Source organism: Centruroides vittatus, unplaced genomic scaffold (assembly GCF_030686945.1).
Source record: "Centruroides vittatus isolate TY-2023 unplaced genomic scaffold, ASM3068694v2 contig_680, whole genome shotgun sequence".
NCBI lineage: Eukaryota > Metazoa > Arthropoda > Arachnida > Scorpiones > Buthidae > Centruroides > Centruroides vittatus.
This window is the reverse complement of record NW_027122427.1, coordinates 4,323,164-4,341,475: the sequence shown is the minus strand read 5'-3', so window position 1 is coordinate 4,341,475 and position 18,312 is coordinate 4,323,164. Positions and strand designations below refer to the sequence as shown.

The 18,312-nt window shown below is 27.7% G+C and overlaps 1 protein-coding gene across 1 annotated transcript in view; it reads right to left on the bottom strand.

The window, feature by feature from the left end:
• Nucleotides 1-7,266: 7,266 nt before the first annotated feature.
• LOC136980213 (protein SSXT-like) overlaps nucleotides 7,267-18,312 on the bottom strand; it is a 64,038-nt gene continuing 52,992 nt past the window's right edge. Inside the window, exon 6 of the mRNA XM_067276293.1 lies at nucleotides 7,267-8,234. Coding sequence (XP_067132394.1) covers nucleotides 7,360-8,234 — 875 coding nt within the window. The 3' untranslated portion in view covers nucleotides 7,267-7,359. The remainder of the gene's footprint in view (nucleotides 8,235-18,312) is intronic.

Here is an 18,312-nt window from a genome sequence, read left to right as displayed (position 1 = left end):
TGCCAATATTACTCACTAGAGGGCATTGTTCATAGTTTATTCTATGCCGGGAAAACTATTTATTATTATGAATCGCTCGCATTTTATGCATTTTCTCGTTATTAGTTCTTGGCTTTTGTAGCGTTCGCCCGTCTTTATAATAACCATTTTATACGGAGATTCTTTATTTTACACGAATATAAATATCGTGTTTAAAAGATCTGTAAATGAAACACCTCTCTCCCCCTTTTTCAATGTAGATCGGTTCATTTTAATTGTTTCGCTATAGTAATTTCCTTATTAAACGAAATAAACGTATTGAAATTTCTCATCAATGGAGTGAATTTTCTTTTCGGGCATTAACTAGAACAGTCGCCATCGATTATCATTAAAATCGGCCTTATAATGTAGCATTAAGTATCATTTAAAAATGGAGTAAATTATTACAATTAATTTATAAAAATGTTTGCTAAAAATTATGCGAAATTAATAGAAAATTTTGCGCAATTCAATTACTTACACTGTGTTAAAATATATATAATTTCTAAACAATGTTTTAATATTAATTAATATGTTTAAATGAATGTATGTAATTTGCATCAATTATGAATTTGATAAACTCAATTAAAAATATATATTTTTATTAAATGTAAAATTATCTTACATTGCATACTTGAAGAAATAATAATAATAATAATTATTATTATTATTACTACAAATGAGAGAAAATTTACAGAAATTCTTCATTTTTTAGAATGATTTTAAATGTAAATGTTACATTTATTGGAATAATACTTTTTAAATTATATTAAATTTATATAATAAAAATTGCTGAGTAATATTTAAGAATGAAAAATAATAAATTTAAATTATAAGAGAATAATTTTTGGATCATTTCTAAATTTAAACTAATAAAATTTCTATTAAGCATATTCAAATTAAGAAAAAGAGAGTTAAAATGAAATAAATTAAAATACTAAGAAAACAGAAACAGAAAATTTAATAATTGTTAAAAATAAGTGTTAATCAGTTAAATACAATTAAAATTCCTAAAAATTTAATTAATTAATTATTAATTTAATTAACAAAATAGAAAAAAAATATATTTAGCAAAATTATGATGGGGGAAAAAGAAAAAAAAAATCACAAAGTGCATAATTATTTTGTCTTAAATGTTATTTTAAATTAATTATATAGGCGCGCAAAAAAAAAATTCAACAACATTAGACATTTCAATTTATTAAAAACTTTTTGCTATTTTATAAATATTTTTGATGTAAATCTGTTGGCCGATGAAAGTATTTGGAATTTCATTCTCGAAAGAAAATGGTAAACAAGAAAGAGAGAATTACATTTGGAGAAACAAAAACACAATACAGTCAGGAATTTACAATCAGTAATGTGAAAGAATATTGTGATAGAAATCTCGTTTGAAAAGATAAAATAAGTATTTGGTAAGAAATAGAAAATAAAAATAAATGTCCAAAATTTAAAATCTATTGATTATTGAAAAATAGAAATCTATATATATATATATATAAAAATTGAACGCTCAAGGATAAAAAACTTTTTAGATAATTTTCTTTTCCATGTTGATTTTTAGTTTTGTTTAAGAGAATTTTTTGCTAATTTCATAGCTTGAAGTACTATTGATTAATTTATTTTAAACTATTTAAATGTATTAAGAAAAGAAATCCATTACTAAAGTCAATTAGTATGATTTTCTGATTCTTTTTCTCCATTTATTTACATACCATCTCTGATGATAAATATTTACTTTAAATTTAAGTTGTAAAATATAAATAAATAAATAAAAAATCAGTCACAATCATAAATAAAATTTTAAAATAATCAATAATAAGAGAAGTGTTACTGTTAAATTATTTATTAGCTAGTTGTAAAACACCAACCCTACACTGTCATTACTTCAATTTACATGTAAAAGAAAACTTTTTTTAGTCAATAAATAAAGTAGGAGAAAATTTTTTTTAATTTGTTAATGTAATTGTTTAACAAATGAAGCTTGATATAAGTAAAAATGGCAGGAAGGTTAAATCGTCATCACTGTAAAACAGCTTTTTAACTAAAAAAAAAACCTTAATTGAAATACGTACTATTTACTTTTAAAATAATTCTTCAGTTTTAAAGTTTTATTTCATTTAAAATCATTTAAAACAAATGCCAAGTTATATTTGTCAATCTTTTTCTTTGTAAGTAAAAAATATGGATCCTTTTAGTGTGTCTGATGCTATATTTTATTATTTTAATAACTGTATCATTGTAATTGCATTTTAAATATGTTTTGATTACTTCCAGAAATTTATTTAGGAAAAGAAAAATTTGTTATGTTTAATAAAAAGAATTATGACTTACAAATAAAACTGCGTAATGCAAAATCCAATAATGTTCCATACATTATTAGTAAGACATTTTAAATGACCTTTCGATCTTGTTTTCGGCAGTCTGGTTTCGGAAATATGATACAATAAAACGAAAATTTAAAATAATAAAACATCAATCATATTTATAATTAAGTGAAAAGTATAAAATATTACAAATAAAATATATTACAAAAAAAAACTGTTTATAATAGTAATAAATATAATAGTAATAATAAATAGTATTTAAACATTTTTTTATGTATGGAATATTTAAATGTTATCTGATGAAGTATTTCTTATAATTGGCAAGAATTCAATGTCTTTAGCTCTTTAGAAGTAAAGTAGTTCAAGTATTTTTTGTTTTTTGTATTTATATTTTAATAAAATTCTAAAACTTCATTGTAAGGCTTGTCTTTGATCCATTGAATAATTCTTCTGTTACAAAGTAATTTTTCAATTATTTGCACAGCATTTAAAAATAATCATCAAACGATCTCGGTGTAAAAATATTTTAAAATATATTTAAAAAATGAGCAACTTTATAAATCAATATTTTTTCAGTTATTGCTGAACAATTGTCCAGTTTGCGCTTCACTTTATATTATTAAAACATTTGTTATTCCATTAATAATTTTTGTAAAATAGTTATAGAAGGATTTTGATAAATCCCTAAAATAAAATTCAAGAAGAAAAATACTATATAATACAGATAAAATGATAAATTCATTCAAAAATAGACAATATTTGTGCTTTTTCAATTTATGTTAAATGTTGTACAATGATATTTCAAATACAGTCTCTTTTCTAAATATATTATTAGCAAAAACTTATAAAATATCTGCAGCCAAGTTCTTTAGGCACTTCTTTAAATATAGGATTTCTAGTTATTTTCTACCAAAACTTTAACAATATTAAAATGTTTTTCTTAAAAAATTCCATGTAAAAGCTGGGCATGTGTAGAGAGATTTATAAAAACATATACATTCTGTCAAAAGTCTGGTGTGTATTCTTTTGTCTTTGTTTATATCTAGTACTGTACAACAAAATCCAATAAGCGTATACATGTTGGAAGAAAAAAACCGATTACTGACAAATGATGATAATTGGATTATTATAATGAAAAAATAACTTTTTTATTTTGTAGATCCATAAGGTGAAATTACAGACGGTTAAACAAAACTGCTTCAATTTTTTAAAGTAAACATCTCTTTAATGTACACAGTAATGAAAATACCAATTTTAAAATAATCATAGACAAAATGTTCCATGAAGATTAAATTAAGAATTAATCATATGAATACAACCTATAACGACCCTAAATTACATACAATAAATATTTTTAATTTAAATAATGAATCAAAATATTTATACTCGTTTATAGTTAGTAGGGTATAATATTTAAGATTTTTAAAACTTATACGAAATTGTTTAGTTATCGTGGCAACCGTCATAATGCCGAGCTAAAATTTTTAATCGTATAATAATTTAAAAAATCACGACCTCCGGTCCAGACCATAAGTTTGTATATAGTTAATTGGAGCCTAGAGGTGTGGTCCGGAAGCCTTAAGCTCATGGCTCGAGCTTTACATTTTCATCTATCTAACTCCATTTCCTCAATTAAGGAAGAATAGATAGATGACAATGGGAATCTATAGGTCTGCAATTTGAAACTTGCGGCCAATAAACTTTAATAAGACAAGTAATTCTGTACTAGAAAAATTAGTGATAATTTAAAAACTTGAAAATTCAGTTTAAAAAATATAAATTAAATAGTGTAATAAACTTTAAACAGGAATTTATATTCCTAAAAATTGATGGTCTTTTAATAAAATTCTGTAATAAAATAAAATGACTTTGATAGAAAAATTGAAGCATTTTTCTCACTTAGCTCTTTTAAAACGTAAATAAAAGTTTCGATTAATAAAGTATGTTATCTCAAATTTCAATAAAACTTGTATAGTATAAAAAGGCAATACTTTTATGTTTTTCAGCTTGCTGCAAATATAATACTTATTGATTTGATAAAAATTTAATAACAAAGTATTTTAACAGAGTAATTTAATAACAGAGAGAGAGAGAGAGAACTTTAACAATAAAGTTCAAGTTAAACTTTGTTATTATATATCAAAGTTCAGACTAAAAGTAAGTATTTTTTCCCCTTAGAACACTGAGAAGTTAAAATTATGGTTTATTTTTATCACATTTATAATATATCCAATTTACTTTTTATATTATAGAATATTTTGATTGTTAGGTAAAATTTAATATTCAAAATGATCATAGATATATACGCCTATATATCTCTGGTAAATGTCAACGTTAAAAACATATATATAAATCACTTTGCAATTTAATCCATTTTTATTATATATAAAATTTTCAATCTATATTATACTTAGGTAAAGCACGTAATTTATAATAGTATGCATTAGGTAAAGTATGTAAATTTATATCTTAAAAATTTAAAGATGTATTTTAAAATATTAAGTTTTTTAAATTTCTATGAAGCTGATGAAATTATCTTTGTTTCCTAATTAATATAAATAAATTAGGAAACAAAGGAAACTTTAGATGATTGTTAGGAACTGCATCAAAATGACCAAATTTGGTTAGATGTCAATGCTTCTGATGAAAGGAAAGGTATAAAAAGAGAAACAATGCCTAAAGAAAGGTTCCTCATTGAATGGTCTTTCTAGTTCCTCTTGAGAGATTCCCTTCAGGGCCCAAAGGTATCATAGTGTGTGTCCTCCTCAAAAGAATCATCCATTGACACCGCATTCCACAAATGGAGATTACAGAAGTGTATTTAACAACTGCAAGGACTGTATGGATTATAAGAAATGAGTACAAGGACTATATTTCCAATCAAGTTAACAATTAAAAGAATGCCTGAACTTGTCTAAAAAAAGATTAAGTCTAGTCAACAATTTAATATATTTATTGTCACACAAATTGGTTGTAAAATCTCTCTCCAGTAGTTAGGTAAACAGTTTATTTTTCAGAAAAATTTTGATGTTATATGCTAGCGTTTTGAAACATCTATAATAAATTACTTTGCCTTTGTGTCCTTTCTATCTTAATTTAAAATTTATTTTGTATACTAGTACTTTTTATATATTAACAGGACTTATTATACTGGAAAATATGGATGCAGGTATTTAGTCTTACAGATCAAAAATAATGTTCTTTATTTAGTTCACCTGAACACACACACTTTAAACTTGTGTTTCGGACTTGTTCGTCCTTCCTCAGCAGGCCTTTAAACGACACTTTCTACAATTAACAATAAAAAACATTTCTTGGTACAATTATAACTAAAATTAATTAAAACACAATCATTTCCCAATAATAAATTAAAAATTGTTACAAATTCTGTATTTCCAAACTTCTTTACATTTCCAATTAACACAAGTTTAAAGTGTATGTATTTGGGTGAACTAAATAAAGAACATTATTTTTGATCTGTAAGACTAAATATCTGCATCCATATTTTCAAGTATAATAAGTCCTGTTAATATATAAAAAGTACTAGTATACAAAATAAATTTTAAATTACTTTGTATTTATCTTCTATGTTGTCTCTCATCAAATTCCTCCTCCATTCTCTTAGTCTAAAACTTAGAATAATACTGATGTATTGGATGAAATTTGAAGAAACTGCATTTATGTATCTTAAAATCTATATAAATAAAAATGTAAATGTTTGTTTGTTCCTAATCTCAAATCTCCGAAAGTTCTTCACTGATTGCTTTGAAATTTTGACACAATGTTGCGTTTGAATACGCGCATGTTTTTATATAATATAGATGTTGGAATTCCCCCCACAAAGAGAGGGACAAAATTAAAGCTTACCGTGAAGAACTCAGCTTGTATTATACTATTTTAGATGCGATTTTTTGCGTTTTAATAGGGTACGTCAAGAGAATGTACACTAAGAAGGGATTTTTCGAAATTCCCCCTGCGGGGGAAGTTTTATACATTTATAATAAATACATTTTAAGCCACAGCAACACGTGGCCGAGTCTGCTAGTATAAAATAAAAATTTTTATAGTGATAATTAAAATTTTCAATGATTAAGATTAATTTTCATATAAGCACATTACATCAAAATAAATGAAACTGTTAATGTGATAATGCATAATAAATGAATTTAAAATACTGTTTTTTTTATTTTAATTTGTAAAATACAATTTAATCTGAAATTCATACATAGATATATATATATATATTTATATGCAGATCAATTATATTTATTCATGCATCATTCTCATACACTTTAAGGACACTGTTAATACATGTCATACAGAAATTTACAGCAAAAATAAACTGTAGAATAAAGAAATATTTTCTGTAGAATAAAATTTAAAAAAAAAAAAAAACATTATATCATAATCGAACACAATCTCACTTTATTATAAAACCAACAACGAGATGAGTTTACTTTAAAATATTTTTACAAAAAAAAAAAACATCGTCGTCAGACTTTTGTAAACGTATTTGTAATTATATGTATGTATAATATATACATTAATTTCAATATTCAAAAACTGAGTTCTTGATTATTGCTGAATTCATTTGAGTATTGCTTATCAAGCAATCAGATTTAAAAATGTCACATCATTTTACTATAATGATTATTTTAAAACAGTCAGAGAAAAATTTGTTTTTTTAATCCAAGTACTCAGTCTTTGAACGTGTCAAATTTCAGAAGAATAAATTTAAAATTTCTCAATACTGTCACGCATATGTCATTCTTTCGGAACATTTGATTTCTCAAATATGTTAATTGATAATTATCATACTATAATCACCCAAACCTTAATCCTAAATATAAAATTTCTACTTTACCATTACTAGTAAGCTACATGTACTTTTACAGAAAATATAATGAAACTATTTTCCCAATGAATAATATGAAATTTAGATTTAATGAAAATAAAATCACACTGACATATGTTACTATTTTCACATCTATGAAAATTTTAGCACCCTAGAGAATTATTGAGATTGATAGCTAGAATATCCCTGGTTTTGATCGTATCCATAAGGCTGCGGTTGTGCAGAAGATGGAGGAGGCATCTGACTGTGCAGACCGCCTGCTGACGGTGGGCCTAAATGAGTCTGAGATATTCCCGGATGTCCTCCTTGTGAAGGTGGTCGATAGTGTGGATATCCCTGCTGTCCGTAACCTGGAGGATAACGAGACTGTTGAGGTGGTGGTGTTGAACCTTGAGGAGCCGAATTTGCATTAGGATGTACGTATCCAGCCTGTTGTGTGGTGTTAGATCCATAATTTTGTTGTGTTGTAGGATAATTTGCCTGAGTTGATGGTGAAGTGTAATTAGATTGTGAATGAGGCATATAATTTTGAGACTGAGGAGAAGCAGCATAGTTTGGTTGTGAAGAAGGAGCGGAAGAATAAGGTTGATTGTTAGTAGAAGAATACCATTGGTTTTGAGAATTAGCTTGAGGAGGTCCATATGTTTGATTTGATTGTGAATATGTTTGTGTCTGAGATGTTTGTGGATTATAAGTTTGAGATTGAGGTTGGGTGTTTGGCACAGTTGTCTGTACGTAACCTTGAGGTTGTGTAGTTGTTGTTGTTGGTGGATAATTCTGAGTCTGAGTTTGTGGTGTAGTTGTTGATCCATAATTTTGTGTTTGAGTCTGGGGAACTGGAGCCTGTGTAGCAGACTGTGTTTGAGTAGTGGGTACACTAGGATAATTTTGTGTTGAAGGCTGATAAGTTGATGATGGATGATTTTGAGCAGTATATGTTCCTGAAGGAGGATTACCAGTACCATATTGAGCATGCGGTTGTTGTTGAGGTGTTGCAGATGGAGGATAATTGCCTTGTTGAAACTGCTGATTTCCTGTAAATTAAAATATAAAAAATATATGTATAAATATAATATAATAATAATAATTTTTTTCTTCTTATTTTAATACTTTATTGCTTCATGAAAATTATTATAAATACTCAATATCATTAATATATACAGAAAAAATTTTTAAACAAGTTAAAATTTAAAAAACTGAATTGATTTTGCATATTTTATGGTGCATTTTCAGTAGTTTTATAACAAAAATTATGTTAAATTATTACTTAATAAAGTTTTATTATGTTGTAAAAATTATAAATACAGTTGAAACTCATTAACACAGATAGTCACGGTAGCTAAGAACTTGTTCATGTTAAAAATGCTTCATGTTTTCAATCTCTAATAATCTTTTATTTACTGAACAAACAGCTATCTCCAGTCAAGATACACTTTCCTTCATCCCATACTTGTGCACTTTAAACAATGCAAAAACAAAATGTAAAAAACTTTTATTGAAATCTTCAACTTCACACAATAATTGAGAAAATTTAATGCAAACTAAAGCTTATTTTTGTAAGAAAAAGTATTTTCCTGTAAGTGAACATCATCAGGTTATTTAAAACAGAAGTTCATGTTAAATGTGTTCATGTAAAAAAAAAAGTATTGTAATCCATATGAAATTTGAAAGGAAATTGGGAAGCAGTTCATGATAAAAATAATTCATGCTCTGCATGTTTGTATTATTAATAAAATGGTTAGATAGTATTAACACCAAATAAATTTTTTTATAACAAATAACATGTCATATACAAGATTTGGCAATAAGATTTAAGTGCATTAAAGAAATGAGTGATATGACACTCATTCAAATTTCTTGTGGAATCAGACAAAAATGGGAGAAGGCAATAAAGTTATAGTTAAAACTTAGCAGTTTCAATATGGTCTGAGATTAAGAAGCAGAACAAATAATGAATAGAAAAGGTTGAGCAATACCACAGAAAACCCAAACATCAAAATCAAAAATTTAAAAACTTATGATCTATTTCTTTGATATCTATAGTGTACAAGGAATATAAGTAATCAAACATTTAATACAGAATTTTATTTCAGGCTTATCAGATAAAAAATTATAAATGGAGGCTAAATCATTCATAAAAAGTCAACATTACAGGTGTGCTTGAATATGGTTGAAGTAAATACAGTATAATTTTTAAAAAATCAATTTATTATTTCAAAAAACAAATTTATTATTGTATTTTTCAGGATTTATTTGAATTTTGACATTAATTGTTGGATTTCTGTTTTGTAAAACAGAAGAAAGATATTTTTTTGAGGTCAGTGATAATATATCTTCCATATGGTATCTGAAAAGAATGTTTTCCTTTTAAATACCAAATGATAATCCTAGTCTCAGTGATCTTTCAAACGCATATGTCCATTGTGTCCAACCAAAATTGATAAAGATTGACAAAGTTTTTGGCCCATAAACAAAACTAGTGCTTCAAACTTCACTTTTCTTTATGATCTTAAACAATCCAGGCCATGCAGAGAAGTCTCAAACAATTTCCCCCACCCATTTTTTGACTGTCTAGCCACTACGTCTTTGAGAATTTTAACCAAACAAGAAATGTTTTGTACTAATTTTGAGACACCACAACTTTGTATCTGATGTCTGCTATCTTTCATAGGAACTGAGATAAGATTTTGTCCCTTGAGAAAGAGTGTTGGGGTGCCCAACTCCCTCTTCTCGTGTTTGCAAAAAATAAGTTTTTTAAAATTCTAAAAATCATAAAGTAATATCAAATTCTTATTTGTACACAATTACATGTTATTATTATTGACATTATTCAATTTAATTATTAAATATCATATCTGATCTGCAGAGCAGGTAGATAAGATGTAAACTATTATTTTTCAATTTACTGTATTATTATTACTTCAACATGAAATGAGAAAACTGACAAGTGCATTAACATAATAATTATTCAATATTTCTATATTGTAATGTGGAATTAAATAATTTTTTTTATTATATTTTATTTTTTTATAAAAATTTTAATAAATAATTTTTAAAAAAATTAATTTTATTCGATTATATTATTTTTATTCGAATAAGCAATCTAGCACAACACGGTTTCTCTATGACTAAAAATTAATTTTAATAAAATACAAATAAATAAATGGCTTAAATCAGTTAATAAAAGATTTCAATAATAATGATTGAAAATACACACATTAATGATAACTTTTCTCATTCACTTCTTTTTTTAAATGTAGAAAGCCATATTTCAACTCAACTCAAATTCTCTCTTTTATTTAAGGAGATGCATTTTGAACATTCTTTGCCCCTCTTCAGTTGTCTGCATTTTACCTTATGATGCTGTATTTATTTTGGACATTAAAATTAATTTTAGAAAAGTAAAAAGACTGAAAAGTGACAAAGAATGCCCAAAATGCATTTTCCTAGATGAAAGAGAATTTGAGTTGGAGTGTGGCTTCCTAAAATAAAAACTATTACACAAGTTTTATTAAAGCTATATTAACAATAATGCATTACTCTTAAATATTTGAAACTTGGTAAAAATAGCAAATTTGAAAGACAATATCAGTAAGAAATAATCTGATTAAGCTTAGGATGTAGACCACAAGTCTACCAGATTCATCATTTTCTTTTTACTTTAGTATCTATGGAAAGGAGTAAGTTGGAGTTATTTTTACTCTAGAAATGCCTTCATCACACTTTTGTACTTCAGTTTGCACAATTTTGTGAATATAATGTTTGTCATAACAAAGTTAACAACAAAAAATGTGATGCTACTGCATCTGTTCATAATAAAAATCTTTTAGACTTGTAGTAAGTGGACAAGAGTACATTCATTGTGCACTGTCCTCACTGATTTCATACTTTCCTGGCTACCTGCAGGAGTAAATTTTAGTTGTGTCTTTGCATTATAACTGTATGCACCTGTTCTTACAGCTGCCATACAGTTTTGATAAGAAGCCTTCTTGTAAATAGTTGCGTACTAGACAGTTTTTCTTTCTTTGGTACTGAATGAGATAATATCAGATACTTGTATTTATTATAAATATCTTATTTGCAGTAGATAAATATAGAATGGCTTTGGATAGCAGAAGAAGAATGAGACATGGCAATGACAATTTTCAGGAAGTGCTAACACAATGATATGAAGAGGTGCAGTAAAACATTCCCAGTTATGATTGTTGCTCAGTTCGATGGTGGTAGTGATTTTGTTCCAGATCCAGTGCATTCAATGGTTTATGAAAATTCATCTGACAGCAAAGCCAAAATTGACAAAGAAGGAAGTGCTACAGATAGTGATTCTGCTGCAATGCTAGGTGAATAAATGTCAATATTTTTTTTTGTGCCTCTGACACAAACCAAAACTCTATTTCACAACATTGTTGTTTTGTATCTGATCCAAAATGCCACAATGAGGTTTTCTTTCTGTGGTAGATGCATGAACGAAGTTTATATCAAAAGATAGTTTGCAAGAAATTCTTATTTGCAAGAAAGCAGAGCAGCAAGGGGAAAATGTTCTGCAAAACAGAATAAAAAAATGCATTCATTTCATCTGGCATCAGATGAAATGAATGCATTTTTTATATTGCTGCTAATGCTGAGAAACTGAGATACTACAGTAAAAAAATTATTTTTGGATAAAATTCCCTGTGTAGGCAATGATGTCTGTAAACCAATTTGATAACATATAAAGGTTTATTAGATTCAATGATAAAAGAACAAGAAACCGATGAACTGACAATTTGCTATATTTGGAATCCATTTCAAGTGCAATGCTTGTTAGTTATTATTCCAAAGGTGAATCTGACATTGATGAATAATTGCTTGGATTTTGCAGACATTGTTCATTTATTCTGTAATCTGAACAAATTGGCAAAATACAACATCAAATTGTTTTGGTTATGTAAAAGTGAAACTGGTATGCCATTGAGAGTCTGGTCTATGTTGTTAACCAACTTGACAAATTTGTGCAATATAATTTGGGTGAAACTGTAGTAACTACACTTATCAGTAGCATCAAAAACAGTTCTAGAAATTTAACATGTGACAATTACTTTACTAGTGTGCAACTTTTTAGAGATTACTGAAAATTGGAATTAATGCTGTTGAAGCAAGCCATCAATACAAGAGAAAGATTCCAGAAAGATGAAGTATATTTATCTTTACTTTAGTAAATTATGTTCTCAAAAAGAGCTAAGCACTAATTTTACTAAACATGCTGTACCTTGTAGCTAGAATAAATGAAAATTCTATAATAAATCAAAGGGAGGTAGTGATTAAATGGACCAAATGGTAGGAAACTATACTTGTAAGAGAGAAAATGACAATAGTCATTTGCTGTATTTTCTAACAATTTAGATATCACTGCAGGAAATGCATTATTCTTATATATAAAGGAACATCCATATTTCGAAAATGGCAAGATTCATCACCATATTTCGAAAATGGCAAGATTCATCACCATTTTCTTGAAAGAACTTGCTAAAGACACACTCCAACAATCCTAAAACACAACAAAAAAGTTTTCTATCATTTTAATAACTATAACATTTTTGATTATTTTTAATGATCTTCCTTAAGTAGAATATACAATGGAATGCCAATGTTCTAGAATACAAATTTTTAAACATTGCAATAGGACTATTAACCAATCATAGAAAAGAATGAACAACTATAAACTAATTTTAAAATAATAACTCAAAAATAATAAAACAAATAGTAACATAACAAATAAAGTAAAATCAATACTAAACATAAATATATACAACTACAATGCATGGAAGTCCTTTTTTGTATACCCAATGAGCAAGTGACTTGTAGCCCCATGACAAATATGGCATGGACCATTTAGCTTTTTACTTTATTTATTTTCTTTATTCTTGTATTTATTGTAATTGTACCGTATATATTTATGTTTAGTATCGATTTTATGTTATTTTTGAGTCATTATTTTAAAATTAGTTCAGAGTTCTTTTTTATGATTGATTAACAGTCCTGTCGAAATGTTTAAAAATTTGTATTCTAGAATGTTGGCATTCCATTGAATATTCTACTTGAGAAAAATTGTTAAAAAATGATCAAAAACGTTATAGTTATTGTAAAGGTCGCTTTTAGCGTCCTGAGTCGAAAAGCCGCACGACAGGATAATTAGTCCCACCTGGAGCTGGGGCCATAAACGGCCGGAAGGATCAAAGGAGTAGCGTCACCGCTTAAGGGTCATGTGTTGGCCACGTGCCGGCCGGCTTGGAAAAAAAATGTAAATAAAGCACGGACGCAAATGTAAGCTACGTCGGCGGGAAATAGGGCGGACGTCTTTGAAAGCTCTAAGAAAGGGAAGGAACTGATTGGTCGCAGGAGGTAGTAGCGGGATCCCTTAAATTGGTAGGGTGGCGAGCAAATCGAGGAGAAAGGGCGAGAGACCGGATACCTGGTGATCTCTGACACTAGGTAAGCCTTTGAGGTGTATAGAGAGAGCGTTCTCCTCTTGGAAAGTCCTCCGGAAAAAGGTTAGTGTAGAGACAGACGGCCACGCGGTTGAGCCATCTCCGGAAAAGCGACTTGAGTTCCCCGGACAGACAAGCCGACGTGCGACATCACAGCTTTGTTACATTAGCGTATGTAATGTTGTTGAACATTGTACAGACTTTGTAAATATTTGTAGTGTAAATAAACTGTATATAACTACTTGTTGAGTGTGGAGGTGTAGCTTTCCTCGAACCATCTAACGGACATTCTCGAGTCGTAAAGAACAACTCGAGACGGAACATTCGTAAAGATCTCGTGACGGATAATAAGGATCTTCACTGTTATTAAATCTTTTGCTGTGTTTTAAGGTTGTTGAAGTGTTTTTACTTTACTTGGTAGCTGTGAATTAGTTATAAGATTTGTATTTTATTTATTTATACATATAGTTTTATTTTAAATATGTATGTAATTTAGCTGTTTATTTTATTTATTCATTGCATTTGTGAATAAAGAAGCAATACAAACCAAAAGGCTGCCTTTATACAGAACACAAATTTTCAAATACATCACTAGCTTGAACAAGAACGACAATAGTGAGAATTTGACTCTCACCACCTACTGTTTTGTCAATGCGCTTCCATAATTAAATCTATAATTTTCCTCTACTCCTGAGTCCATCAATGGATATAGAATATGAGATGACTGAAAACAATTATTTGTGTAATGTCCAAGATGATGTCCAGACCAAGAAAATTATTTTTTTAATGAAATTTAAACATAAAATAAATATTTATAAATTTCAGATAATAATGATGATGAAAAGCTAATGAGAAATTTTGCATTGTTATTCCTCAACTATTTCCAGACAAACAAAAGAAATATTGAATGAAAACTGTGTTAACTATTTTTACTTTTACTAATATATTAATAAATCTAAAAGTGATTTATCCATTCTCATTTTAATTCTTCTAATACAACCGTTTTTTCTTAAATAAATTACTATTATAATTCTATTTTATATATCTTATTGTAATTCTTCTCAATTTGTTACTCATTTTGTATTTTATTTCAGACATGATTTCTACAAAGTTGAATGAACAGAAAACTTCAAATATAAAACTGAATCAAATACTATAATTGGAATTAGAGTTAAGACTGTTCAGACGAATATAATACACGGCTATTTTCTACCATTTTACCTCTATACGTTGTACTAAAATTGGTTATTGACATTTTTATCAAAAGCCAAACTAAAATCATACTAAAATAATGGTTTCTATTTTAACAGATCTCAGTTACAATAACTGAAATCCTATAAACTTCAATTGTTTTTGATTCAAAATAGTTGTAGTTATTGGTAAAGTTCGCTTTTTTTTATGGAAAAATTTTTCAAATTTTAAAAGACAGTTTAAGTGGATGTCTGAATGTCATTATTTAATGCAGATTAAACAAGATTATGCACAATGTTAAATAAATAAATAAATAAAAATACTGATTTAAAGAAACACTGTGTATAATTCTGTTTGTTTATTCTGCTTTAAAAAATATTTTTAATCTCAATAGTGTTTATTACTTTATAAACATTTCTTTAAAGAAAATATTTTTTGAAATTTATTTATACTTAAAACAGATATTACGGTATGTTATTTATTAACTTTATCTCCTATGATCTATTTATAAACAAAATAAGGATGAAAATATTTTATTAGGATAAATAAAACTAAATTGTTATATTGCAGAAAATTTAATATAAAGCCCAAATAACTAGAAACAAACTTACAATAAAATTATAACAATTATTTTGTACCTTAGAGAGAAAAGTTTTATTCCATAAAATATTGTTTCATTTATCTTCTCTCCATCATTTTTTTAAGCTGTAGTAGTTCTTTAAAAAATTTTGGATATCCTATTTAAATTTTAGCAAAGAAAAACAAACAGATACTCTAGTCAAGAATTTAACACAGCATGCAAATTTATTAATGACATTATTCAAAATATACAGATAGGGCTGTACCAATAGATGAGGCAGAACTTAGGGGCATAAAAAAGGAGTAAACCAACTTTTGATTTTGTGCATTATGCAGAAAGTAATTGTTAAATAACTGAAACTAAAAGCAATGACAGATTAAGAGCCCCAAAAGTGTTCTTAATTTTATACATAATAGATTATTTGTTTATTTCTAAATGTTGCAGTCAGTCTCTGTATACTTTTAATATTACCAATTCTAGTAGCTGTAGCTGAACAGTTTTTTTTTCGAACTGAAATTAATATAAAAAAAAATTATTGACGTACAAATATTGCACAGGATACATTCATCAATTTAGAAATAATCTGATGTATCCAAACATACATCAAACGAAACCCGATATATAAGCAAATATACCAACAACTGCCATAAATGATCGGGCTAAATTTTGGATAAATGATTATAAATTATTAAAATTATTAATTTTAATAAGAGATGGTGCCTAACGCCTAACTCTAGTGCCAAATTTATTTCTAATCTATAATCATTTATCCAAAATTTAGCCCGATCATTTATGGCAGTTGTTGGTGTATGATGATATATCCAATCCATTTGATTGGATATGTGGTGTGCTGTACGACTTGAACAACGACGATATAATGTAAAAAACAAGACTTTATTTTCAAGTGAACACAAAAGACATAAATACACAGGTCCCAACTCTATTGCGTCTATATATCGCGAGTACAGGAACAAAATACAGTGACAATTACACGAAAATTGAGCCCGCTCGATTTTTACACAAACTCGCATATTCAACGTTCGCGTCACGTGATTTCACGAATTTTCAATTGCGCTTAACAACTAACTTAGCCCTATATTCTTAACCTACTTAATATTAAGACAGAGAAAAAAAGACTAAAAAATAAGATCTTAGGAAGGAATAAGTTTTTAGGAAAGGGGTACTCCTCTCCACGTGTTCTCGATGACAACAAAAGGGCTCAACGTTGAGATTTTGAAATAACAAAATAACCCACTTTTTTTTCTCACCAAAGATTTCTCTTACTTAACTTTCTTCAAACGTTCTTGGTTTTTCTTTTTTCTCTTGGCCTACCGTTATTCCGATGTACCAATGATCACACTCCTTTTGTTCTCGACGCTGCCTTCACAACTCGGAGCTCACCGATCACACGTCTTTCCTCTTAGGCGTCTCTGCCAAAAAGTGTCTCACTTATCAGGAATTTGCCCCGAGGTCCTCTTGCTTCTATTGTTTTATTCCCCACACCTGGGGAAGTTGGGGTGGTCAGGATGTTCTCAAAATTGGTTATTTCACCCAAGGGAAAATTGTTAGATAAAGGATTAGAAAGTTCCGGAAGGAGGAAGAAACAAAAAACAAAGGAAAGAAATAAAACTATACTTAAATTACTATATACATATATACATTAATATGGCGTGCAGCCACAGATATATTAGAGATGCCATGAGCACTTTGTGAAATTAAAAGTGCACAGGATTCTTTAAACAAAATGCTTTACAAAAACAAAATTGGTTTATACAAAAACTGACTTTTTAAAAAACCAATTTTCGAATCTCAACTTTTCTATGAAACTGGTTTCAACCGATTTTCGAATTTTTACCTAAAAAATGGAAATATGGAATATTTACAGTTTATTTTAAAACTTTTGAATTTATTTAATATTTATAACATTTCAATAATGTAACAAAATAAAATCGACCAACATCTACACAAAACAAAACGAAAAAAATGCTAGAATATCACATTAAACTATAAAATTTACTCCATAGAAAACTATAAAGAAAAACGATTAAAAATGAATGCCTACAAAATATTATTTCATTTCTTATTTTTCCTAAGAAAATATGATTTTAGAAAGCAAAGAATGTCTATAGATCTATTGCTCAACTGTGTCCTTATTTTGCACACAAAATTGCCAGAAATAGAAAAAAACCCTCTCACTTGCTACTGAACTAGGTTTAATTGTCTTTGAAGCATTAAATAATAAATCTATTTTTTGTTCTTCTGTTTGTACCCTCTAATACTAAAAGCTTCTTCTTTAGTGTCTTAGGACAAAGTCACTTTTTCAAATTCTTGAAGATATTTATGTAAACGATCTCGTGCAACCTGATTTTGGGGGCTGTAACTCGCTAAAGGTCGCTTGTAGAGGTATGGTTCCTTTGACTTTTTTGCTCCTGTGGATATGCTTTACCGCTCTGATAAGATTTCAGCCATCTCATTCAGAGCTTGAATTGAGCCAAATTGGACGCTTTTTAGGTGTAGGGGATTTTTTTGTTTTGTAGTTAGTTTTATGAAACTTAGTATTTAACAATATTCCCATTTTATGCCAGAGACAATTTTGTGTCAAAATCTTGATGTTTTTAATCAAATAATTAATGAATTTTTATGTTTTAAGTGTAGGCTTTTGAGCCTACACTTAACCACCAGTTTTCTTACTTGGGAAAACCCAGTTTTCAAATTATACAAATTTCTTCAAAAAAACCAGTTTTTCAAAACTGGGTTTTAAAGACCAACAAACTCCACAAAACACTGTTACGTTAACATATAAAAATTCTTTTATAAATAAAACATGTAAATAAGGAGTTAACATTCAAAACATGTTTTATCAGAGTTATTGAA